Source organism: Pelodiscus sinensis, chromosome 7 (assembly GCF_049634645.1).
Source record: "Pelodiscus sinensis isolate JC-2024 chromosome 7, ASM4963464v1, whole genome shotgun sequence".
Lineage (NCBI taxonomy): Eukaryota > Metazoa > Chordata > Testudines > Trionychidae > Pelodiscus > Pelodiscus sinensis.
In genome coordinates, this window is record NC_134717.1 from 9,984,512 (window position 1) to 10,012,119 (window position 27,608).

The 27,608-nt window shown below is 42.9% G+C and overlaps 1 protein-coding gene across 3 annotated transcripts in view; it reads right to left on the reverse strand.

The window, feature by feature from the left end:
- The window catches only part of MYLK (myosin light chain kinase), a 337,126-nt gene that overhangs the window by 176,460 nt on the left and 133,058 nt on the right, over window positions 1–27,608 (reverse strand). For all 3 annotated transcript variants that reach the window (XM_006137678.4, XM_075933132.1, XM_006137677.4), the window contains exon 3: window positions 3,670–3,877. In XM_006137678.4, coding sequence (XP_006137740.2) covers window positions 3,670–3,877 — 208 coding nt within the window. The remainder of the gene's footprint in view (window positions 1–3,669; window positions 3,878–27,608) is intronic.

A 27,608-nucleotide genomic window follows, 5' to 3' on the forward strand; every position in this document is an offset into this window, starting at 1 on the left:
TGCCCACAGGCCATTACGGTTGGGGGGCAGGGGAGTGCACAAAGTCTCCTCCCATCCTGCCAGGAGTGCGTGGCACTTCCAAGCACCATGTGCTCCTGGCAGGATGGGGGCAGGACGGAGGAAACTTCATGCACTTCCTCCCCACCCGCAGGCGCTGACTGGCCTGGGGGGCAGAGGAGCGGCAGGGCTGCCATGGGCCGGATCAACCCACCTGGCAGCCCGGATCCAACCCACGGAGGCCCTTTTGCCCACCCCGGCTTACTGTGTAATTTTGGGGAAACTACTTAGGGCCAGTTTTCTAAATATAGGATTTAACAGCTTTATTCTTGGCTCAGTTTCCCCATCCATAAAGTAGGGATAATTTTTTATTCCCTTTTGCAAAACCATTTGAGATCTCTGGATGAAATACTCCATTATTAAGTTTGAGTATATTACAAATCATTTTTTCAAAGTGGCAGGATTAGAGAGTCATATGAATGGAATATTCTTTTACTCGTGTACTTGTCTATTTCACCTTTTCTTTGCTATATGCTTCTTTTCAAGGTAATATAAACCAGCCTACGATACTAACAAAATATACACTGTGCACAAAATGCACTGTGTACTTAGCACCATCTACTGGGCAAACAGACAAAATAAATATTACTAGATTTTGAACAGACAAAAACTGTCAAAGAAATAGGGCAGATCACATGGTGACAATGTGAAATAAACAACTATAGTAGCTGTCAAAAATGGAAACTCTTTGAGATTTATAAGTATTTGCCATACAGCTAATTTAAAATGAGTATAACAGATGGAGTGATACCTATTAAAACCTCTGGGCAGGAAATAGTTTTGTATTTTATGTCAGTGGTGCATGGAAGATTATTAGAACAGAGACTTCTGCAATTCCTAAACCCTGAAAAGCTTAATCCTTGGGTGCAGTACTACAATGAATTATTTAAAACAACAATGAATTCAGGACTGACAAGTCAATACCAGAAAACTGATTTCAAACTCTTCCCCTGTTGACTGCAACAAGTTGGAATCAGAAAATGAAAGAATTTGCATAAGATTTTGCAACAGAAAATCATAATGACTATGCCAGACAGATGCATATTTCAGTTTGCACTCTGACGATTTTCAATGAGATCTTTCACGAGGAATATACAAAAATCTTTTTTTTTTTCAGGAAAAGGTAGAATTGGGGAAGATGTACCTTGGGAATTCAACAGGAAGCCAACAACCTGAAGGGCTTTGTTTTTCACTAGAACCCTGAAATGACGCATGCTGGCTATCTTGCAAAGGAAGGGTAGCAGCGATGTCCATTTCTAACACTCTCTGGCTCTTATGCGTTACTGGGAGTTTTAAATTTAGCAGTGTAAGATTATATAAAATGCAAGTGTGCCTTTCCAAATTCCCATTTTGATCTTAGCTGCTTGCTATGTAACACAGGCATATTATGTGCAAACAGATCCATACATTAAGTATAGCTGGGAAATAGTCAAGAAATGCGGGTCCCTCACATATGATGCTCCTGTATTATAAAAGCACCTGTAATTGGTGCCTCATGGTATCTAACAGTTAGCTGCTATTTCCCTCAGAAACCTGTTGTTTCTATGGCTCTCGGCTTAATCCTGAGAGGTAACTTTGCTCTGCCACTCATTTTCCTTGGGGTAGGTCACTTCACTTTTATAGGTCTGTTTCCCCAGCCATTTTTTGTCTGTTTTGTCCATATAGATTGTAAACTCCTTTGGGCAGGGATTGTTTGTACACCACCTACCACAATGGGAGTCCCAATACTGGTTGGGACCTCGAGGCACTACCATGATACAAATAAAGAATACTAATACAGAGAGACATCAGCAGAGTTTGGTGATTTTATGTATTTCCCTTCCCCCCAATCTGGACTAAAAGCAAATGAACAGCTTTACAAGCTCAAACACATTTCAGAAAAACAGGGCTATTTTCATTGATGGTTTTTGCAAATAACTCCAGTGAAACTGCACCTGCTTACATCCATGATAAATTTGGTCCTTCTACTTCAGCACGCTTCTTTTTTATTAAGTAACAAATGGGACAGGTATTAGTCTATCCTGCTCTCCCAAGGTGAAAAGGGGTTTGGTATGCTGCAAAGTGAGAATGTGCAGCCAAAGGGAAAAAATGGTAAATAAATACTACACACCGTCAACAGCCCCCCTGGGGCCTGGGGCAAGGTGTGCAGGGGACCACACTATGCTCCCAAGAAGGGGCAAGGCCTTGGGCGGAAGGGATGGGGCTGGGAGCAGCCAGCCCTTAGCACTGCCTGGACCACAGCGCTGCCCCCTCAAAACTCAGAGCCGGTGGAGCAGCACTCCAGTGGTGATTCAAATGGGGCTGGGGTTCCAGCTGCTGCCATAGTAGTAGTAGTGGCAGCTGGGAGCTCCAGGACCTTTGGAATTCACAGGCCCCAGGGCAACTGCCCCTTTTGTCTCCCCCTTGCCTACACATTGCTCAGTTACAATTGCTCTGGTTAATGGGATAACACCAATGGCAAGCCACCACAGAAAAGCCCATCTCACTAATCCAAATCTGATTGATTATTGTTGCAGCAAAAGGTCTCCGAAGAGAAGGCTAGGAAGGGAATAGCATTCAAAGTCACGATGCAGTAGCAAGTAGGCTGGGAAGGTGCACCTAAAACTTGGATTGGGAATGAAAAAGGAAGGTCAGAAAGACTGGAGAGAGAGAGAGAGAATACTACTTAAGAAAAATCCTTTTCCTTTAGGCTCAAGCTGAGCAAGTCACAAGCACACATTCAAACTCTTTTGCTTCTGGGGCAAAGGAGGTGACAGGCAAAAGATTACTGTTTCTGCTGAGCAGACTCTGCTATGTTCCAAAGAGTGGACGCAGGTGGCCAGACTTTCAGAGAAACTTGATCCCTGTGGTAGATTTCTGCAAAGGGACATTCTCCTACCAAGCCCTTGCCCATGGGATTACAACATTCATGAGGTCTTCCTTATAAATGTTATTGGTATCAATGCAACATCTTTACAACGGCAAGAGGAAAGTTATGGGTGTGATCCAACTCCCACTGAACTTGCTAGGAGGCTTTTCAGGGAAACCAGTGGGCTCTGGATCAGACTTTTAATACTTAACTAATTTGTTTCATACAGGGCAATGACTAAATGAGTTTGTTCTTGATCTAAATTTCCATTAAAATCTAGAAAAATTTAAAATACAAAGGTCATCTCTGATAAGTACATGTCAAATTGTCTTGTCATACAATCTCATCAATCTTGTCAAACTGTCTTGTCATACAATGTCATTAAATGCTGCCATAATTACTATAATGAAGCTGTGCAATGGAGTTCAAAGACTTATTTTAAGTTAAAAATCTCCTCTTACATGTTCAAAATGGCATACCTGGTTTTAGCAGCAAAACTCCCATTAATTGCACTGGTAGTCTTGTGGCTAGTTTCCCTTTCTGTGCTTACAAAACATATGTGGGTCTCAAGTCCAAGTATGGAGGCCTCCAAGGCAAGTGTAAACACTTCTGAAGACTTCAGGCTATGTAAAGTGCTCCTAGCATTATTAGTAGGCTCTTCACCTGTCAGTTTGATAATCTTACCCATCGTGCCCTTTTTAGAGGTTGTATTTTCTGGTACCTGTGATTATATTTAATGAACAATAGAGTGATAGTTCTTTTACCTTCCACTGTTAGCTCCACAGTCACCTGGCGAACTCCACCATCATTTGCAGCCTCACACGTATATTTACCACCATCTTCCTCTTGCACACTTTTGATTACTAAGCTGAAAATCCCTCGAATGCTGCAGTCTACTATGTAATACTCTCCCTCTGTGATGGGAAGTCCATTTCTATACCATGTGATCCGGGGTTCTGGATAGCCCCTAACCTGGAAAGATGGGTTGGGAAGAGGAAGGGAAGAAGACAAACATAACAAATTATTTTATCAGTAAGAAATGCAGGACATTGAGCAATACTGTGGAAAGTTCTTGAGACAGTAACTGTTAAACACATAAAAAAAAAAAAAAAACTTTGCAAGCCAAATGGCAGAACCTAATGAAACACAGAAAGGAATGGATATATCAAACTGTTAAACTCATAATACTACACAGGCAGATCCCTGTGCTCTGAAAGTTTTTCATTAGAATGATTTGCCTGCAGCAATGTATTAAATTCACCAATGAGGAATTCTGAGGACCAGGTTCCAAGTACACAGAAATTCAAAGGCAGAGCAACTACAGTACACTTAAGTATGTGAAGCCTTTAGGCCAATTTTTTCTAACATTGTAGCCTGAAGTTAGGCTGCTACTGGAAATGGTATTTATGCATTCATAAGAAAGGGAGCTGATTTTCAACTGTGCTGAGCACCTAGTGACACGAATGGGAAGGATGGGTACTCAACCCCCCCCTCCCCCGGGTCAACTAATCCACTTTTATTTAAGTGCCCAAAAAGAGGAATTAAGGGTCCACATTTGAAAATGCTCCTTAACAGCCACTCAGATTATCTGGTGGTGGGCATAGCACAGGGCCCTAGAAAGATGAGCTACTTCTCCCTGGTACTGTATTACCTGGACTCAGTCTATTGCTGAGTGAGTACAGACATGTGCAATCCACCACAAAATGAGTAAATTCCTTGCAGAAAAGCAGCATGTTAATTTATCGCTAGGAAAGGGGAGGATGTGGGTAGCTCATCATTTGCTGCTGGGTATTACTGATAGCTTCACATTTTGGACCAGATTTTGAGTGGGCATAAATTGACATAGCATCATTCACTTCAGTTAAGCTATTTGTGTCAGCAGAGGTTGTGACCTTTTAACTCACCGAAGCAGAAAAAACCAGACATGCTTCCGTGAGGAAATCAGCATTAACTGTTTGGGCAAAGGTTCTTCCTATATTTCATGAGAAGGTGCTCCCTTCTGGGGATGCCTTGGTATGTGTTAAGTCACACTAATACTGCCAGCAAAGTAACGTGGGCTACCACATTTTCAATCTCCTTCCCTAATCTCCAACTAATAAATTAGCTCCCATTTTCCTGATCAAACATATTGCCTTTGCCTTAAATCTTGAAATAACTGAAGGGATCAAGAAGAAATGCTTCATGCTGGCTTCCATCTCCCACTAAGGAGGAGGAATGCTGCAATTTGCTGTTTTACAAAAGTTGGGCTTCCTAACAAGTTGCCCATTTAGCCTGAAGCAAAATTTAGATGCTCTGGCTTCAGCTGCATAAAACGTAGTTTATCCAAATTTCCCCAACATTTCCTACCTGCCTTGATTCAGCTTACTGTCTCTTTCCTTTTTCTGTAGTACTTTCCCTCCTACTTACAATTTTCAGCAGCATCGCCATTACTGATTCTTTTATTCTCTTTTCAAAGCTCTTTCATTTTATATCTAATTGCACTTTACACCAACTTGGTTTCTCTTCTGCTGGAGCCTGATATTCAGACTGAAAGACTTTTTAAGAACCACAGCACCTACGGTAGTCAAAAGTCCTTTCCTGTCCATTAACTCCACAAGTCCTACTTACAGTAAATTAGTTTTGTTGGTGGCATGGCAATTCATGCTTCATTTCACTAATTACCCAATATACAGTACATCATTACAGGACACTTTATGTTTCCCACAGTAGGCAACCTAATGGATACGCTAGAGGAACTTTCTATTTCTAATCCAACCTTCTAAAATTTTCCCATAGCCCATCTTTACCTAAAAACATCAAGGTTCTATCATTACCTAAAAACATCAAGCTGAAAGTTCTTTGGAATTCTTCAGCAATGGAAGACTATTACAAAATAAAAAGAGCTTTAGAATCTCTTATCTTCATGTAGTTATCCTCAGAAACCCCCTGTGAGGTAAATAAGTGCTATTATCTCCATTTAGGAAAGAGCAAGCTAAAATTACTTGGACAAGTTAGATGTCTTCAAGGCACCAGGGCCTCATGAAATGCATCCTAGAATACTGAGGAGATATCGAAGCCATTAACCATTCTCTTTGAAAAGTCATGGAAGATGGGAGAGATTCCAGAAGACTGGAAAAGGGCAAATAAAGTGCCCATCTATAAAAAGGGAGATAAGGACAACCCAGGGTATGTCTACACAGCAAAGTTATTTCAAAATAACAGCCGTTATTTTGAAATAACTTTACTAGCATCTACATAGCCAAACCGCTATTTCGAAATTAATTCGAAATAGTGGAGCGCTTATTTCAAATTCGGTAAACCTCATTCCATGAGGAATAACACCAAATTCAAAATATCTATTTCGAAATAAGTGCTGTGTAGACACTTATTTCGAAATCGGGGGACTCCAACCTTCCCAGGGTACCCTGGTGGCCACTCCAGCCTCAACCAAGAACACTCCTCTTTCTCCCCAGAGCCCTTAAAGGGGCTGACTCTGGCCACAGTGCCTGTGCCAGCTCCAAGCCTGCCAGCCCAGAGCCAGCAGTCACTGCCCCTAACCCAGTGTCCCCAAAACATGAGGCAGCAAGCCACTGGCAGCCAGCCCTCCACCGCTCCCCAGGAGCAATCTGCCAGCTCCCAGGAGCCTGCCAGGGCCCAGAGAAGTCGGGCACCTTCCTTGTCCAGGGTGGAGATCATGGACCTTATTCAGGTTTTGGGGGGGATGCCCCCAACATCCATCTCTGCACTAGATGGAGGAACGCAGCCATCTATGGCAGGATAGCTGCCAGCCTGGCCACCAAAGGCCACATGCGAACCCAGGAACAGATTTGCATGAAAATCAAGTTGGTCTAGCAAGACCCCCAACCCTGAGCTTCTCCTCCCCCTTCTTCCCCTTGCTTCCCCCTTCCAGATCCCTCTTCCCAGGTTTCCCCCTCCCCTCTACCACTCTCTCTTCTCCCCTCTCCCACCTCCTTTCCTCAGTCTCACCCGAGTTTCATTCCCCTCCGCCCCCAGTTTTGTTAAATAAAGAGAGTTTGTGTTCATGAAAATACATGTATTTTACTTGACATCAGGAAGTGGGGGTAAGTGGAAGGATGTGAGGGAGGAATGAGGCACAAGCCCAATGGGGCAGACCAGAGAGGCTCTTAGTGCTCCTCAGGGTGGAAGCTCTCCCGCAGGGCCTCCTGGATACTGACAGCCCCCTGATGGACCTCTTGGATGGCAGCCTGCAGAAAGTGCAGCCAGACTCGCAGCAGCACATCCAAGAGAAGCACTAGAGTGCCCAGGGGCAGCTCTGGCTCCATGTTGCAGAGTGCTGTGGTGTCCCGAGAGAGGGCACCCAGAGCACACAGAGACAAAATGCTTCGCTGTCCCTCATCGAGGTAGGCAAGCAAGCAGGGAAACCTGACAACCGGCTGTCGGGGGGGGGGGGGGGGGGCGGTCCCTGTAAGCACAGGCCTCAGATAGCCTCAGGTAGCAGCCACACGAAGTAACTCCTGACCTGATGCCCTGCCGGACCTGGTTCCAGCTGGCCTTAAATGCGATTCAGCGTCCACTCAGTGTGGACGTGCTATTTCGAAATAGCAAAACGCTATTTCGAAACGCATTTTGTGCGTAGATGCGTTATTTTGAAATAACTTATTTCAAATTAACTATTTCGAAATAATATATTTTGAAATAATGCTGTAGTGTAGACATACCCCCAGAGAATTACAGACTAGTCAGCTTAACTTCTGTGCCAAGACAGATATTGTAGCAAATAATTAAGGAATCACATTGCAAACATCTAGAAGATAAGGGATAAGTAACAGTCAGCATGGATCTGTCAACTATAAATTATGTCAAACCAATGTGGTAGCTTTCTTTGACAGGGTAAGAAGTATTTGGATAGGGAAGAAGTGGTAGATATGCTTTATATCAACTTCTGTAAGGCTTTTGATACAGTCTTGCATGACCTTCTCATTAACAAACTAAGGAAATACAACCTAGATGGGAACTATATAAAGAGTGTGTATAACTAGTTCAATAATTATTCCCAGAGAGCAGTTATAAATGGTTCACAGTCATAGTGGAAGGGCATAACAAGTGGGGTTCCCATCAGGGTGAATTCCGGGACTGGTTCTGTTCAATATCTTCATCAACGATTTGGATAATGGCATAGAGAGTAAACTTATAAAGTTTGTGGATGATACCAAGTTAGGAAGGGTTGCACATACTTTGGAGGATAGGATGAAAATTCAAAATGATCTAAATAAACTGGATACATGATCTGAGGTCAATAGGATGAAATTCAAAAGGACAAATGCAAAATATTCCACTTAAGAAGAAACAATCAATTGTGCACATACATTATGCGAAATGCAACTTATTCTGATCAGAACCTCTGAACAATGCATCTGCAGCAAGGATTTGAACCAGGACTGCTACATCTGTGCAAATCTCCCAGTGTAGAGAGACCCTAAATTCCTCACTGACTATGAAATTAAAGTGAATGCCCTTCCTCCAATTTTTAATACATAATAAGACTTGGGAATTTGGACGACCCTCTTCATCACCAGAAAGGGTTAGGACTGACTTTTAATCTTTAGTACAGGCAGTCCCCGACTTACGCGGATCCGACTTATGTCGGATCCGCACTTACGAACGGGGCTTTCTCGCCCCGGAGGTCGGGGCGAGAAAGCCCCGTTCGTAAGCTGCTCCGGTGCCCCTGGTCTGCTGGAGACCGTCTCCAGCAGACCAGGGGCACCGGGAGGGTTCCCGCGCTTCTGAGGCTTTGCCAGAGCAAAGCCTCAGAAGCGCGGGGAGCCGCCGCTGCTGCCGCTTCAGTCTGGGTGCCTGTGGTCTGCTAGGGACGGTCCCCAGCAGACCACAGGCACCCGGACTGAAGCCGCAGCCGCGGCAGGGTCCCGCGCCTCTGAGGCTTTGCCAGAGCAAAGCCTCAGAGGCGCAGCACCCCGCTGCCGCTGCGGCTCTGCTCCCCGTGTCCCTGGTCTGCTGGGGGAGGGGGGCGCAGCTAGTGTGCTCCCCCCCCCCAGCAGACCAGGCTTTTGTTTTGGACTCTGGGGCAGAGCAGCTGGGGCGCTGCCGATTGGTCCTGCAGCGCCGCTCTGGGCACTACTGGACCAACCCAGCAGCACCCCAACTGCTCTGCCCCAGGTCCTGATTCAGCCGCTGCTGGTCAGTTTCAGCAGCGGCTGAATCAGGACGCCTGGGGCAGAGCAGACGGGGTGATGCTGGGTTGGTCCAGTAGCACCGAGGAGCGGCGCTACTGGAGCAACCCAGCAGCACCCCAGCTGCTCTGCCCCAGGCGTCCCCAAGTCAGCTTCTGCTGAAACTGACCAGCGCTGACTACAGGAAGCCCCAGGCAGAGTTGCTCTGCCCCGGGCTTCCTGGAATCAGCTGCTGATCAGTTTCAGCAGCAGCTGACTTGGGGACGCCTGGGGTTCTTAAGTTGATTCTGCATGTAAGTCAGAACTGGCGGTCAGTTTCAGCAGTGTCTGAATCTGGACGCCAGTTCCGACTTACATACAGATTCAACTTAAGAACAAACCTACAGTCCCTATCTTGTACGTAACCCGGGGACTGCCTGTACTCGTTTTCCCTGTGCAAGAAAGTATGATTTTTCCCTGCATGGATTAAGAAACTGAGCCACAGCGGAGGGGTTGAGAGATATGACCAAAGCCCCAGAGGTAATGAGGGACAAAAAGAAGAAATGGGATTTAAAACTATTGTTTACATTGTTTATGCACACACATTTAGAACCAAGACGACCATAGTAAATATTCAGAAAGTAGTTGTTTGAGTGGTTTGCAGGAAGGAGGGTCTTTAATTGATATTTGGACAGAATGGACCAGATTCTAAGGTGGTGTAGATCAGCACAGCTGTACCAAAGTTACTGTAGCTACGTCACTGTATACCTTCTGAGAAACCAGTCCGTGGCTACATCTAGACTGCAAGCCTTTTTCGAAAAAGAGCAACTAGACTACAACCACTACCTTTGAAAAAGCAAGCCACTTTTTTGAAAGAGAGCACCCAGGCAGTCGGGACGCTCTTTTTGAAAAAGCAGTTTGCATTACATAGTGCCTTTTTTCAAAACAACACTTTCGAAAAAAGGCATTATTCCTCGTAAAACGAGGTTTTCCACAGTTGAAAAAGCTGCTGCGTTCTTTCGACTTACTTTCGAAAGAATGCGACAGCAGTCTAGACACAGGGGAATTTTTTTTGAAAAAAGGTTACTTTTTTCGAAAAAACCCTGGTCTAGACACACCCCGTAAGTGCAATTCATCTGCCTCACCTCACTCAAGGGACATGCCCAACACACACACACACACACACACACACACACACACACACACACACACTTGCAGAATGTATAGAACTGTGGATATTAAAGATATAGGGAAAATATCACTCCATTTCCTGTCAGTACAAACCTGTTCCTTACAGTATTTTTTAGCATGTTGTCCAGTTCAGCTTTTAAATGGCCCATGCAATGGGCTTCCATCACTTCTTTAGGGGCATCAATTATACCATTTAACAGATCTTATTAACAGGAGTATTTTTCCTGCGATTTAGGCCATGTCTACATTTGCAAGCTTACGGCAGAACAGATGTAAGAGCATTCATATAGCTGCATTATGCTGATGGGCGAGAGCTTTACAATCAGCTCAATGAATATCTCCTGCCAAGAAAGTACCAACAAATTGCTAGTATAAGTATGGCATTAGTCTATATTTTTGCCTTTGTCACTGTATTCCCAGCTCCAACTTGGATCACAGTATCTCATTCCTACCAAACACTACAGTTACGATTAGGGAGCTAGAGATACCTGTTCAGTACCATTTGGCTGAGTTATACCTATATATTTTTTCAATTTATTCTATGTGTGTTTATTTTGTACATTATACCTGTATGTTTTTAGACATATGCATGTCTGAGAAGTTCTGAAAATTCCATAACAAAAATTAAAATAAAGGCTGATCAACATGCAATTTCCCCAAAAAATTAAAATACAGGCTGATCAGCATGTGATTTCCCTTTGATGGGTTAAGTCATTCCCCTTGCTAGTTCTCTATTTGGTTAATATTAAGGCTGGAAAATGAAATGAAAGGAAGAAGAAAAGTTTGCAAACTGCTCTACTGAAAGGATTTATTTCAGGTTTGAGTTTGGAATGTGTTTCAAACCGAGCCAGACTCACTCTGAAAGACATAGCCTTTCCATAAAAGTGTCAGGGATCCTTAAATGAATCACTAGTTACTGGGTTTTATTCCAGAACTGCAGCGGGTTTTATATTCCTCTGCTAACCTTTCCAGAGCTCAGTAAAAACATCTGCCTTGAATAATGCATCCACAGCGAGGAGAAATCTATCTGCTTATCTAATGCCCTGCAGCAGACAGCTATAACCTTTATTTACTGCCTTGGCCTTTTCTTGTATGAATATCTCTAATTCTGATGAGATCCTTGCCTCTCTCTCGAGCCTCTAGCAAGCACTAAAAAATGTTGATAAAAAAAGGTGAAGATCTTTTGTACGGTACTGTACAGGTTTAAAGTTTTTGGCTGTGCACGTCAACTGATAAATCTTCTTGAGAAGTCCTGCTAATCTGAACATGTACGTCAAAGCACCAAGAGGAAGATCTGAGAAAGAACTCTATGTCAGTGGACTTGTCAGAGTTCTGTGTCTAGCTTTGGGTGCATAGCGCCTACAAAAACCAAAACACCACTGAAGCTGTGCACTCAAAAGCACAGTGTCGCAGAAAAGGACTGCAACCAGGATTCTTATATTCGCTCATTGGCTCAGCACTCATGTCGTACTCTCTGCCAGTACCCAGCAAATGATCAGGTAGGCAAATGACCAGGTAGGCAAATGATCCAACCAGCAGACCAAATTCAGTGATGAAACTGGGTCACATGCCACCTGAAGCAGGCTGCGCTTTTTCTGAGAAGTAGCTCTTTGCTTGGCTGTTCCAAATTAGGGTCATAATTTTCTAAAACTTGACAGTGATTACACTCAAAAACTAATAGTTTGCTCTCTGAATTATGCCTCAGTCTCAGTGGCAGGTCATGGTGAGCTGAATCACCAAAGTGGGTTATAGTTTAGTAAACTCCTCTGAGACAGACATCAATTTACTTTAATTCAAAACACATCACATGATACAGTGTCTACAGACAAATCCTAAGATACAACTACATTTGCTCCAATCCCTCAGACAAAGAAAAAAAACCTACAGGATCTCTATTAAACATACTTAAAATGACAATACCTATCTGGGGAAGTGAAGAAACGGATTGACAGAGCCAGGCCAATACCCAGCAGTCACCTACTACAGGGCAGGTCCAACAAAGAAAGCAACAGAATGCCACTAGCCATTACTTACAGCCTCCAGCCAAAGCCTTTCCAGCACATCATCAAGGATCTACACCCTATCTTAAATGATGATCCCTCATTCTCATAGACCCTGGGAGACAGACCAGCCCTTGCTTATAGACAGCCCCCCAACCCGATGCAAATACCAGTAACTATACACCACAAAACAGAAACACTTACCCAGGAACCAACCCCTGCAACAAACCCCATTGCCAACCCTGTCCACATATCAACCCAAGTGACATCATCATAGGACCACATGAGCCACACCATTGGTGCTTATTCACCTGCACATCTACTATTATGATATATGCCATCATGTTCCAGTCCCTATGGGGAAAAGAAAAGAGAAAAGGAAAGGGAAAAGGAGACACAAATAAGACTTCAAGAATGATAACATTAAAAAAACAGAGGAGAGCCCTTCAACTTTCCTGGAGCCTCGGTAGCAGACTTGAAAGTTGCGATACTTCAACAACAACAACAAAAATCTTCAAAAACAGACTCCAGTGTGAAATTGCAGAGCTGGAATTTATATGCAAACTTGATACTATCAGACTGGGTCTGACTAGAGACAGGTAGGGTTAGCTCACTACAAAAAGTAATTTACCCCCTTTTTCATATTCTCACCTCATCAATTGTTGGGAATGGGCCATATCCACCCTGACTGAATTGGCATCATTAACACTGGTCCTCAGCATAGTAACATAACACATCCATCTTTCAATGTGTGTATATCCCTGCCTAATTCAAGTTTTTTCTGCTTCATGAATCTGATGAAGTTTAGCTCATGAAAGCTTCTGCCCAAACAAATTTGTTAATCTTTAAGGTTCCACAAGGCTCCTTGTAGTTTTGGCTGAAACTAATCCCCTAAGGTTACCATTATTGTTGCCCAAAATCAGCACCTCATTCTCTAGCACACCAAGTGTCTTTTTAATCATTTTAAAGAAAAAACCGAAGCTTAATATGCAGCTGGTTCATCTATCATCAGTAGTAGTTGCAGCTATGCTCTTAATTGGCTTTCAATTTGGAACATCAAAATACTGTAACATGATCACTGGTACTGAATTCATGGGAGAACCACAATAAACTACTACAGCATACCGATACTTGGGTAAGCTTAACATCTGGAATGAACAGAATGGACGTCACAGTCCGTACTTTATCATCCTTCCCTCTCTTCCCTCAGAGCACTTGTTATCCTATTCTAGATCCCTTCACATCTGGCTTCTTGTCCTTTTACTCTTACAAGAAAGATCTTCCACAGTAGACTTAGCTAAGAAAAAGATCCAAGATCAGCTGACCACCCTGCTCTGTTGAGAATCCCCGTAAGCTTTCAGAGTGTTCACAACTAGGCTGGTAGGTTTCTAGATTGTTTGATTATATGCCTGGATGGCTGTTAATGGAGTTTCACTGGAGAAAGATTTGTGGTCCAGCTTCTGACTGTGTGTGGTTTCCACTGAGAACCAAGGACTTCTGGAAGTTGTGGTTCCCAATGGGCTGTGAGAATTAGAGACTACAGTAAGAAATGCTGGATAAGGGGGGGCAAGATATAAATAAGCCCCCTTTCCTTAAAAGAAAGATAAATCAAGCTACTGCTGATAGGTTAATTTTCCCCCCACTCCCCCCCCCCCCGGGTGCTCCATCCACAGTGCACCCATGGAGATGGTACCTATATGACCACAACTCTCCAGGAGCTATGAACAGTAAACAATGACTTGGCAAATTTAATTAGGCAAATTTGCACAAGTTGTAACACCTTCAGTGAGATATGATTACCTGGAAAGACTCCCATATACTTACTTGTGCAAGCTAGATTCTAGAGAAACCCCCAAACAAGAAAGGGCCTTTGGATAAAAGCTTGAGTTTAAATTGTCTTAGGGAGGGCTCTTCTTTTTTTTTTGATCCAGCATAGTGACAGAACTTTCTGATCAAGGAGGGAGAGGGGGACAATTCACTCTGGAAAGCTTTGGAAGAATTTTGGCTTATGGAAGCACCATAAGACTTTGAATGACCTCTAGAAAACTTTTACTGTGCATATAGGACCGTCTATTGTTTTAATAGGTTTTCTCTGTAATGCTTTCACCTCAACAAGTGTGTTGGTATAGCTGTGTGCTAAGTTATAAATAGGGCCCTACCAAAATTCACAGGCATGAACATGTGTCATGGGGCCTAGAGTGGGTACCCCTGCTAGACCATGGAGGGGGAGGTGCCCTGCGCTGCAAGACTAGTTACCAGCAGTAACAATTAATGAGGAAATAATCCTTGCCCGACGATGGAGCAGTTTCAGCACTTCTCACTTGCACTATTACTATGAGATATTAAGGAGATAAATAATAACCAAGAGTAGAGAAAAGCGTCAATTGCATTCAGGGAAGGCCTTTGCAAAGAGGCATATATTGTATTTTGTTCTGAGCTATATGATACACGGATTCATACAGAATTCAAGAAGTGGAGGAGACTGCTCAGTGCATCTTTACACCAGCTTCAGAAAGATTTATGTCAGGCTCTATCAATTGCACTATTGATGTGGTCATAGTATTCTTGGTGGGCTGTGCAAAAAAAAGTGCCCCCTTAGATTGGTAGGTCTTAGCCATTTAATGCCTTCATGATGAAGGCTAGACCTGTGTTGCAGATATGGTACTAGACAGGAGATTTAGTGCAAGGCAACGAACATTAACATGTTCTTGACAGGAAAAATTTCACTGAGTGTTGGACTACCTAAAATGTGCGTGACCTCCCACTGTGAACTCCAGGTAGAAAGCACTGCAAAGTTAGTGTAGAGCTAACAAGGTCAACATCCTGGAGAGGATCCAGGGAAGGAGTCCAATTTTCTTGCTACGCAGGAGAATATGGTTCTGGCCACTGCTGTTATTTGCAAGACTGTTTGTACAGATCAGTCATGTAGGGCTTATACTGTGGTCCACTTTGACAAATGAAGAGCAGATGTTCTTAGTAGAGTGGATGGACATGATAAATTGTTATGGCTCCTTCTGAAACTTTAATGCCAAAAGCGTAAGTCAACAATGTGGAATCCAGTTTTTTTAAAGTCTCCTGTATTTGGAATCTGACAAGCCAAGATTAAGTCTGAAAAAGGTTAAGATGTTTGGTATCTTAACTATGACCTTGCAATCACAGCAATCCTATATTTTTTCAAATAAGAGGAACAATTGCCCCTTCTAAGAAATGGTAAAAAAACCCGTGTTTAAAGCTTAGAGCTATCATTTATCATTTCAGAGTTTAATGCAAAAGCTAGGATCAACTGTAGCTCACTTGTATAGTGCATATGTTTAACAGCGAGTGCCTTGGTTTTTGTATAAACCTAGGTTTCTGTTTAAAGTGCCAAATTCCCATATTTTACATCTGGTGATGTTTAGATATTTATGTTCCAAATTCATGGAGTTTTCATAAATCAGATTTTTGGGCATTACCTGTATTGAAACATTATTCAGTGAAGATATACATCTTCACAATTAGAGTGCGCAATTTGGATCTCCTCATAAATGATCTGGAGCAGTTAGAGAAAAACAATACATATCATCAACCATGTTTTAAAAACAAAACCCAATGCACCTTTGTAGACGAAGCATCTTTGGCTATGTATAGACTGCAGACTTCTTTTGGAAGAAGCTTTTCCAGAAGAGATCTTCCAAAAAAAAGTCTTCCGAAAGACAGAGACTACACAGCAAAAGTGCATCGAAAAAGCGATTTGCTTTTTTGAAAGACAGCGTCCACACTGAATGGATGCTCTCTCGCATTTAAACTGTTATTACTATGGATGGAATGGACACCAGGACAACTGTGCTTTTTCCTCTTTCCTCTTCTTTCGAAATAACTCCCTCTTCCCCTTCCACACACCTTTTTCCGAAAGAGCTCTTTTGCAAAAAGGCTTCTTCCTTGTATCAATGTCGAAAAAAACCCTTCTGTTCTTCCGATTTTTTTGGAAAGAATGAGACTGCAGTGTGGACTAACTGGATGTTTTTTTGAAAAACAGATGTAGACATACCCTCTGAAGCATGTCTCAACTCTACAACTCACTGGCCATTAGTGTCTGGTATGCCATGGCATTCATTTCAAAACCAACCTTAGTCCACAAAACTGTGTCAAATTCCTTTCACGGCTTTAACAAACTTCAGACAAGATGCATTTTGCTTGGACTCTACTTGGTGGCAATGAAGAGAAAACCTCTAACAAACTGACATAGAATCATAGATCTGGAAGAGACGTCAGGAGGCCATCAAGTCCAGCCCCCTGCTCAAAGCAGGACCAATTCCAACTAAATCAACCCAGCCAGGGCTTTGTCAAGGGAAGACTTAAAAACCTCTAGAGATGGAGATTCCACCACCTCCCTAGGTAACCCATTCCAGCGCTTCACCACCTTCCTAGTGAAATAGTTTTTCCTAAAATCCAACACACCCATAGTCTCCTATAGACAACCACCTAACCTCAGGATGATTCTTACCAACAACCACAGGACATACCACACTAATACCAACCCTGGAACTTTCCCTTGCAACAAACCCCGTTGCCAGCTTTGTCCACATATTTACTCTGCTGACACCATCACTGGACCTAACCAATTCAGTTATAAGATCAAGAACACATATTCCTGCTCATCCAGAAATATAATTTATGCCATCGTGTGCCGACAATGTCCATTTCCTATGTACATTGGACAAACGTCTCAGACATTTCGCCAAAGAATCAATGCACACAAAACAGATATCAGACAGTTTCACAAAGAAAAAACAGTTTCTTGCCATTTCAACCAGAAAGGGCATTGTCTCAACGACTTGACTACCTGCATCCTGCTTCAAAGACATTTTAACACAAGACTTCAAAGAGAAACCTTTGAACTGTCATTCATGCTTAAATTTGACACTTTACAACAGGACCTTAACAACCTCCCCCCCACCCCCCATCTCCCCTCTGTTCTGAAATTTGATTTGTCTTTTTTATGTGTGTTCAGTTTTTTGATTGTATCCCTTTGGTATATATCAGGGGTGTCCAAACTTTTTTCAAAGAGGGCCAGATTTGATGAAGTGAACATGCGTGAGGGCTGACCATTTTGCCTGACATTCTTTGAACCATTACAATTAAATGCAAATTAACTATTTTATGCAACGTTTATTGCAAACGGCATACTTTTCATTTCGTCACATGGATGACAAATCTAAACAGGTGTTAAATCACTCTGCCTTTCATATCTGAAGGCCAGATGAAAAAAAAATCCAGGAAGCTGAAATATATGTCAGGAACATTGTAAAGTACATTACATATTATTGGTAATAAAGGTTGTCTGTCAACTTTTAAGTTCAAAAACTATGAACAGGAACATAACACCAAGTATACATGTTGTGTCCAAATATATTTATAATTGATTTAGACCAACTGACATTAACTGAGATTTTACAATGTATTCATCTCAATACATATGGATTCGTTGGGGGCCATAAAAGATAGATATTGCCAAATTACCTGGGGGGCCGTATTAAACCGGAACACGGGCCGCAATTGGCCCGCGGGTCGGACTTTGAACATGCCTGGTATATATGGTCATGCCAATTTTCTTCCACAAATTGATCTGAGAAAGTGGGTCTGGCCCACGAAAGCTCATCACCTAATAAAGCATCTTGTTAGTCTTTAAAGTGCTGCATAGTTCTGTTTTTTGTTTCAGCTAGACCAGACTAACACGGCTACATCTCTATTACTATGGCACATGCTGTGCAGGTGGTAACAGCAGACCTATCACCATCCATACCTGCTTCCCTAGAGAAAAGAATGGTGAGTTTACCTTGCCCCCTTCCAAACTCTCTCAAAACTCCCTGTTAGCAGTCCCTGGTCGCTGACTCACTGCTTTATAAAGCCCTGGACTGCCTGATAGTCCCTGCCCCTGCTATGGCTCAGCCAATCAGCAGCAGCTTCTAGATTTCAAACCTTGATTTGAAGCCAACAGCTTACAGCTGCCAGTCACAGCGTACACTCTGAGGGGGGGGAGGGGAAGGAAAGGAAAAAACCCCACCACCACAACCCTCACAAACACCACCTGATAACTCACCACACTCACAAACACCACCTAACATCACCAATATCACCTGATAACTATCAGGGAACGGGGAAATGTCATAAATGCTCCTTTAAACTTTTTAATGTTAAAGTATGAAGGCTACGTGCATTTTGATCATTTCCCTCACCACAACAGCAGACGTGAAACAGTCTCATGAAGATGCAATGAGGAATGAGAATAGTTAACCAGTTAATCGCTAAGCCTCACCCTTAATGGCTCTAGCCTGGACATGGGAGAGGGCACTCTAGTCCAGCTGGGCTGGAGCAGTGCCCTCTACCCCTATTTAACCAGCTAACTGGTTTAACATAAAGTTTAACCACTTAACTAAATTAAACGGGATTTTACATCCCTAGATGCAACTCAAAATTCAAAGCAAGAGTAGCAAGAGCCAGAAGGAAAAAAACCTGCATTAGACTTGGCACTGAGTTCCTATTTCCTCCTTACAAATGCACATTTTTAAAACCCTTCCTGAAGTGCCAACACTGATGTGCCATTTGGCGATTACTTCTTCCTAACCCTATGTAGAAACATACAGCTTGTTTGTTTCTAAAAAGTAGAAGAGATATCTACAACTCCCACAGTCTTCAAATGAAACTGTTGATGCTCATCGCTTCTGGCCCCTTGTGATTATCATGTGAAGCAGGGCGAATGCAGAACAATATATAGTTTAGCAAAAGGTGTGGGCTGTATAAAAAAGACACATGATAAACCTGAATGCACAAGTCTCAGATCGCTGAATTTGGATCTATTTCCCTCACAGTGAAATCAAACAGAAGATTCATTGTCGTGATTCTAGTTAAAAAGGGAAAAATAGGAAATAGGTGACTGTCCCCAAAGTATTTTTGTGTGTGGAGGGGGTCATTCTCTCCCCACTCTTCCAGTTGCAGCACACATCACAGATTTCCATAACCTTCTGGCAAAGAATCTAATATTCTAGAGCAGTAGTTTTCAATCTGTGGGTCCATGGTCCATAAATATACCCTTGCAGTCTAGGGAAGTAGTTTTCAATCTGAGGGTCCATGATCTTCAGACTGTTTAAGAGTTCCAAGAGCAGCTCCCCTTGAAATTTCTTAGGGATCCGCAAATGAAAAAAAAAAAGGGCTGAAAATTATTGTACTAGAAAGAGAAATGATGTAACCTCATAGAATAATGAACTTCCTCATACCACTGTGTTTATTCCATCTCTAACATCAGTACCAGTATGATATAGAACAGTGGTTCCCAACCAGAAGTATGTGCACCCCCGGAGATACTTTGGGGTCTTCCAAGGGGTAAAATTAACTCATCTAGCTATTTGCCTAGTTTTAAAGCAGGCTACATTAAAAGCCCTAGCAAAGTCAGTACAGGAAATGACCTGTTTATACTGCTCTATATACTATCCACTGAACTACAAATACAGTGTTTATATTCCAATTGACTTATTTTATAATTATATTGTAAAATGAGAAATGAAGTAATTTTTCATTATTGGTGTGTGTGGCGGCATATGCACACCCTGTCATGGGATCAAGATATTCAAGGGCATGGACACCGCCTGATCAGCCGCACGGTTGCCGGCCATTTCTGTAGTCCATAAATATATCCTTACAATCTAGGGAAGTTGAGTATAGTGTCTACGGTCAATAGTGCTGTCCCCTTTCTCAGGGCAGTACAGTCTACTGGTCAGAGTCCATCGTGGTCAGCCCTCGCTCTGGGGTAGCATGGCCTACTGGCTAGAGTCAGTAGGCGGCCCTCATATAAGGGCAGTATGGCCTAATGGCCAGAGTCAGTAAGCAGCCCTTATCTTAAGGCAACACAAACGGTAAGTAGCCCTTGTTCCAAAGCAGTACCGCCCAATGGCCAGAGTCAATAAATAGTTCTTGTCTCAGGGCAGCACAGAGAGCCAATAAGTAGCCCTTGTTGCAGGGCAGCATGGCCTAATGGCAAGAGTCAGAAGGGTTGGGGCAAGTGCCCTGGGAGGGGGAACCGAGCCCATCCTGCTACACTGCATCACAACCTAGGGCCCTGTGAGCGGCAGAATGGTCTACCACTCCCTCAGCGGGGAATCCGGCCGAAACACGCCAAATATGCCTAGATGGAAGAGGCCACTCCTGCACCCTCCCTCCTAGGTCACTTTCTAATGCTTCTGGTGGATCAACGTCACATGCAGTGACTAGGTCTCCTGATTCCCCGGCAGCGGCTTCTCCCTGGGACTCCACTGGAGTTGCATTGCGGCCGTCTCCTGGGACTCCAGTTTTCGCTGTCGGGATTTCTGGCTGCTACAGCTCTGGAGGTTCTTCTCCTTCACTGGCCAGTCCAGACTGAGCTGCTCTCTGCCTTTAATTCTGTCCCAGCATTTAGAGCATGCCCAATCTGGTTGAATGGGTGGGGCTTCCTCTGCCCATAGGATTTTCACTCCCCCGGCTCGTTCCAGTGCAGGGTATGCACCCCCCATCACAGTGTATTGTGACATTTTTATATTTTTATGTCTGATTTTTGTAAGCATGTACTTTTTACTTGAGGTACAACCAGGGGGTATGCAAGATAAATCAGATTCCTGAAAGGGGTACTGGTACTGCTGTATCACAACCCTCCCTTGGGGAGAGGGACTCAGGAAGTCAGATGACCGGAGTGTTGGATGTCCAGATCCAAGAATAAATGGGGGAAGGAGGAAGGGAGGGGGGAGAGAAGAGGCAGATGGTAGATAAGTTTCAAAGGAGTCATCTGAAGAAGTGGGCTGTGCCCACAAAAGCTCATGATACCATCTACATATTTTGTTAAAGTGCTACCAGACTATTCGTTGTTTTTTAAGTTTTTTCTGTTACAGACTAACTCAGCTACCCCTCTGAAGATAAGAATTAGAACCACCATATTCAGCTTCCTTTTATCATAATTTAAAGCAAGGTAAGAGTTTGGTTGTGGCAGGAAAATAGGATGTACGTGAAATTGGATTGTTTCTCATAAAATGGAAAAGGAGGGCTGTTCTATATAATGACCACATGGGGACAGCAGGGCATGAGAGACAGAAAGCAGGGACATTTATACTGTATAATGACCACAGGGGGACAGCAAGGGCTAGAGATGGGGACCACAACAGCAATAACCCCATTGAGGCAGCAGGGGACAGGAGCAGAGAAAGGGATAGCTATCTACTATATGTTTCAGAAAGTTTGTCTGTTTCTGTGCATGTTGGTCAGTTCAAGAACTCCTCTTAATTGTAAGACCTAAGACCACCAAATTTGGTATACAGCTTCCTCTTATCAGAACTTCAAGCAATGTAAGGATCTGGTTGTGCCGGGACAATGGGATGTGCCTGGAATGGGATTGTTTCTCAGAAAACCATACAGGAAAAAAAAGACAATCACCAGGCAGGTTAAAGGGGCTGGCTGGGAGCACACCCCTCCCCCATCTGGGACTTCCACAGTTCTAAGCTCCTTACCTCTTAGCTTCCCTTTAGGGAGGGCCAGAGAACTGAAGCTCACCCTCCTGTCCAATTCATACAGGAACATTTCTGGCTGTTCCCTTTTGTCTGGTAGTGAGGGGAAGTGCACAGCTTGCTACATTCCTCACTCCAGCTGAGAAGCACAGGGGGCAGATGAACCTGGATCTGCCCCAGCTGGGGAACATGCACCCCATCCCCAGCTGTGCCCAAGGGAGCTCAGAGGCCTTGGAGAGGCACTTCACGCCTGGCCCCGAGTTGCTGCAGTGACAGAGGACTAGGATTGTCCTCTCTCCCTGGGGCAGCCTACATACTGAACTCCTCATCTCTAACCCCACTCCAGAGCAATGATTTAAATGAAGCACATACATTTGCATTTTATTTGCCAAAAAACAAAAATTAATTAAGGACTCAAGTAACACCAGGTAAATCTAATGATACCATAAGAACAAATGGAAAAAATGCCAGCTCATCTTGTATGTATGGTATTTCCAACAGGGAAGGATTTATGATCTATTTACTAAAAGACATAGTCTGTTAACAGTAAAACAGACAGCAGCTGCAGATCATTTCTTCTCAGTTCTACAGTTTTTTCCACAATGCTTTGTTGGAAATAGAGGAGAATTTCCCCAGAGACGCCAAACGTATTGACTTTGGTATTTAGTCGCCAGATCATAGCGATTTGGGTAAGGCAACACTTTCCTAGGTACCATAGTGTTACAGGGTCCACATGTCTTCAATCATTTCCAATGGCACAAAGTAGAGTTCCAGAGCTAAACTGACTGTGGCTGTTTCTTTGAGGTGCCACAGTGCAAGGCTCTGGTTTGGGAAAACAGCTCTATTCAGCAAAGTACTTAAGCATGACTCCAATGGGACTTAACCACAGGTCCATATGCTTTCCTGAATCACGGTCTACATTTTTATTGCTGCTTTTGGGCATCAAAATTGAACACAATCTCCAGGCAACACTAAAATATCTTCAGTGTTGACTACAGGTGCAGGAGAAAACATTAAAAGATACACTCCATCAGTGATAACCTTCGTAGTTCACTTGCACACTTAGGTATTTCTCTAAGATTGATCAGTTAATGGATCTTTTGCTGTTTCCACACAGACTGAATCAGGGGCTGCATTCCAAATGTGGTAGATGGCCAGGATGCTTTGTAATGAAACACTCAGATTATCATACCACTGTAGAAGATACCCGTCCTTCTATTTTCCAGATAGCAGACCTATATCTGTAGGTAGGGGAGGAGAGCTTTATATAAGTCACCCACATAGCTCATGTGGAGGATTTAAAAACAATTTTTTGATGTAAGGGTTAAGGGGTCCTGGGTCTGTGAACTGGCTGAAAACCTACCCTGTCCTCCGACTGACCTTTGGTCAGCATCCAAACTCATCCCCTTCCTGAAGTCTGGCTTTGTTGACAACTCATACACAATTACACACCACAAAGCTCAGCCAAAGCTTTCTCCCTGACTTTTGGCTGTCTCCCTCTGCTGTCTTAACTTCCGTCTCCGTAGAGAAGGACTCCCACCTCCCTTATATCCCCTAATGAGCTGCACGTGCCACAGTGAGACAGTAGAGAATTCTGTTTGAAGCCAAGGAGGTTTGCCAGACGAGCCCTGCTCCCATTCACAAGCACCAAATGTGTTTGGCATTGTATGAGAGACAGAATGAAGCCAATCCCTGCTCCAGAACGATTAGTGTCTTCTGGGGTCTGATACACATCTGATCTCCTGTGCACTTCACCCAGGTGGGAAAATGTTACATCCATTTTATCGATAGGGGAACAGAGAATTTCAGATTTACACACAAGCTTAGGGACAGAGCTGGGAAGAGAATCTAGTTTCCCATTTTCAGCCTGCTTAGCTCTAATCACTGAACAGTATTTCCTCCTACCCAACAGGTTTTATACCCCAATGGTCTACATTACAGGGGAATTGCACAGTGCGGTATATGAGACAACAAATTGTTGGACCTTCCTAGGTCCCGCAGTTTAGTATTCACAGCAGTATTAACGTACATGGCACTGTATAGCAGATGAGCACTGCCTACCGAATAACAGGTTCGTAGCCCCATAGCTCTTACCAAAAAATTTAAATGGGTTCAAATCAGACAAACAAAAAATCAAACAGAGAATGGTCTGAACACATTAGAGCCAGATCAGCAAAATCCTACACTGGAGGACATGATTAGTCTTAGTACTTTAACTCAGATTCAGGCAATACGTGGGTATTTAGAAAAACAGACCTAAAAAGTTTTCAGGGTAAGCATTGCTGCTTCAGAACAATCCTGTAAGGCTTACTGAAGCCAAACTCCCACCGACACCAATGACAGCTTTTCTAGAGTCTGAAGTTTTTAAAAACCATATAGATTGATTTTGTCAATGTGAGGCAGCTCAGCTCTTATGGACCAACTGGCAGCATTAAGATCTTTTAAACACACTGGATTTTATTAGCTGCTGAATATTTTGAATAGCTTAAACGTCATAGGTAAAACTATGGCTGAGCTGTGTGAGCTGTTATGGCCCATTTAGGATTATACAATAAGAACATAAATGAGTTCAAAGGGAAACACTAGTGACCACTGAATGGAAAGATAGCCAGGTAGCCTCTATTAATTGCTCCACATATCCCATTTAACTTCTAAAATCATACACCCCAGTTGAGACTGTTCCATTTCAAGTATTCATTTCAGAGCAGCAGATACATGTGCCACAGGAAAAGTTTTCTGACAAGAAAGGATAGACTTTCTCTGTGTTGTGAAAACCATCAGGAAAACAGGAATGGCTCATTCATTTCCAGTTCTACAGGAGAGGCTGATTTACTGCATTTTCCATGACTTTTGGTCATAACATTTTGCAGGCAGGCCCAGAAGAAAGGCCAAGACATTAAAGTAAGACACTTAATACAAGAAAATGGGAAGCTGAGATTTCTTCCTTAGCTACTTGAACCTGTCACGCGGCTTCATTAAATAAGAACTGAGGGAGCTGAAGAAAGATTGTATTCAGGTCACTGTCTTCCCCATTTACACCTCTTGCAAGCCCACTGAACTACACAGAGTGTATTTAAGGGCAGGATTGATGGGTTTTTTTGTATAGAAAAAGGAGAAACAGATGTATCCTACCTTTTAGGGGGAGAGTTTTAGATATTAATCTGAATGATCACACAAAACAGACCACAGGTCTTAGAAATACTCCGAGAAATATGCTGATCAGAACATGTGGTGATGCTATATAAAAGCAATGCTAAAATGACAAAGATTATTTGAAAAACACAATCATTTTAAAAGAAGACTGTTTGTTTTCCAGCATGAGTGATTTTTTTCAGGTTGCTCTCTTCCTGTCCCTCCACCCCAAAAAAAGACAAATCTAGTAATTGTAATATATGCTGAGCTTAATCATCTTTCCATATTATAGTTTTTGAAACAAATATAAGGAACCATTAGCAATTTTTGTCAATAGGAAGATTTCATCCAAATGGAATGTACAAGTCTCAAATTACTCGAGACTCATTCCTGTTTTGGGAGTAGTGCCATTTACTTCAAGGGGAGCAGGTTCAACTATCTTAGAGTTTCTTGATGCTGAAATAAAAAGGTCATTGCCGTGGATTAACAATTTAATGATGTTCACAGATTTTTCTTTTATCCAGTCAAATGTGCCAATACAGACATCCCAATAGCACCAACCATCTCTCTTTGTAACATGCATGGCAGTGAAGATATATTTATGAATTTATACATTTAGATATCTTGCTCCCACTCACAAGCTTCTTTATAATACTAGATTTAGCATCCTGATAGATGTTAAATTCCCACAGCTCCCATTTTCTGTAGTGTGCTTCCATTGTAGCAATCTACATACACAACACATCAACCTCACCGTGTAGTGCAAACAGAGCAAACAGTCGATGCACTCTAGAAGTAATTACTAGCTGTGGTGGGGTGGCTGGCCCACACCCAGAAAAGCAACCCCAGAGAGGTTGCACAGACCCCTAGCCAAGGCGGCTTATTAGGAGCTATTTGGGGAAGGCTTGCTAGAGCACCCCAGATAGAAGTGGCTGCTCAATAGATCAGGGATCAGTCTGTCCTTGGAGGACAAAGGAGAAGAAGGGTATGCTTTAAGGACAGTACCTAGATAAAGCAGTGCTGGACAGAGTAGCAGGACTGAGGGAGCCCTTAGCTGACCCCTGCCAGACTGAGGGCCTTGCGAGAAAGCCCAAGAAGGTCATAGGGCTATGAGGGATATGGCCCAGGGAAAAAGGCAGCTGGCTGCATCTCACTGGCTGATGATGAGCATGCCAATAACCAAACTGCGGGTTACTGCTGAGGCAGGGGGCTAGATCAGAACCTGGTGAGTCAAGGGGTGGGACAAAGAGCTACCAGTCCCCCAGAAGGAGGGAGATAGTGGGCTATGGCACTGCTTGAGGGTTATGTCTCAAGGACACCGACATGGCCATCTGGAGGCAAAGTGGGTCTTAACTCGTGGAGCCAGCAGAGTGACAGCAAGACACTACCTTGAACAGAGCTAATTCCCAGAGCATGGTGGTAGTAGTCATGGTGGTAAGTCTGCCCCTGTTACACTAGTATTCCAGGGTATGTCTACACTGCATTCCTCTTTCGAGAGAGGAATGCCAATGCATCTGAGCAAAATTGCAAATGAAGCGCAGATTTGAATTTCCTGAGCTTCATTTGCATAATTGCGTCCGGGCACTATTTTGAAATACCCTATTTAAACAAAAGACACTCAGTCTAGAAGCAGTTATTTCAAAAGAAAATCCTTCTTTCAAAATTACCTGTAAGCCTCATTTTATAAGGAGTAACGGTAATTTTGAAAGAAGTGTTTTCTTTCGAAATAACTGCATCTAGACTGCGTTTTTTTATTTAAATAGGGTATTTTGAAATAGTGCCTGGACGTGATTATGCAAATGAAGCATGGGAAATTCAAATCTGCTCTTCATTTCCCTCCTCTACCTGGAAAACAATCCCTAAATACACAAGTTAGGTTGTTTGGTAAAGCAATGCCTTTTTACTAGTAACAAGAAGCTGTAAGATATCTATAGTAACCTGGGAACTGAGTTACTGCCTTCATACAGCAGCTAATAGAGCCGTTTTGGATTACTGATTGTGACATATAGTATTAACAACAGAAATTGGGAGACTACATACTCTCAATCTATTAAGTGCTAGCACATCTATAAACCTGTCTAGTTATGCTGGAATATCATTTCCAGAGACAGAAATGCACATACATGCTAATTCCAACTGCACTTAAGTGTGGAAGTTGTGATATAAATTCACATGTCCATACATACAATTCAAGATTTCTCTATGAATAAGAGGAAAAATAGAGTTCATTTCTTTGGGTACCAGATACTCACTTCTGCCTGAAAAGAGATTTATAAATACTAAACCTATAACTAAGGGCAGCAATCCAATCTGTGCTCTCAGATGGTGACAAACAGCCTTCATTGTGAATGAACACAACACTGTTTTACCAAGTTTGCAACCAGACAAAATGTTTTTCTATAATTTAGCAAGCTACTAGTGGCTGTGGGAAATGCTAAATGATTTCCCGTGGTGATTTAATTGCACATTTCTGTCTTCAGTTAAGACTGTCTCCTGACAAACAGTGCTAGTAGGAAGTGTGCTAAGTCAGTAATAAAAATGGTGTTTTTGTTTATCTATGCAGTTTTACTGCTATTGCCACTTGGCAAGGCTGGCAAATTGCATTTTCTACAAAATATGGAATTATGTATTGTGTGGTTTGTTGATTTAAAAAAAAGAAATTGATTTTAAAACCTATGGTGATGCCTCATTAGAATGTGAGGATTTGAATGAACAATCCCAAATGTTAAATGGCCCACAACATTTACCG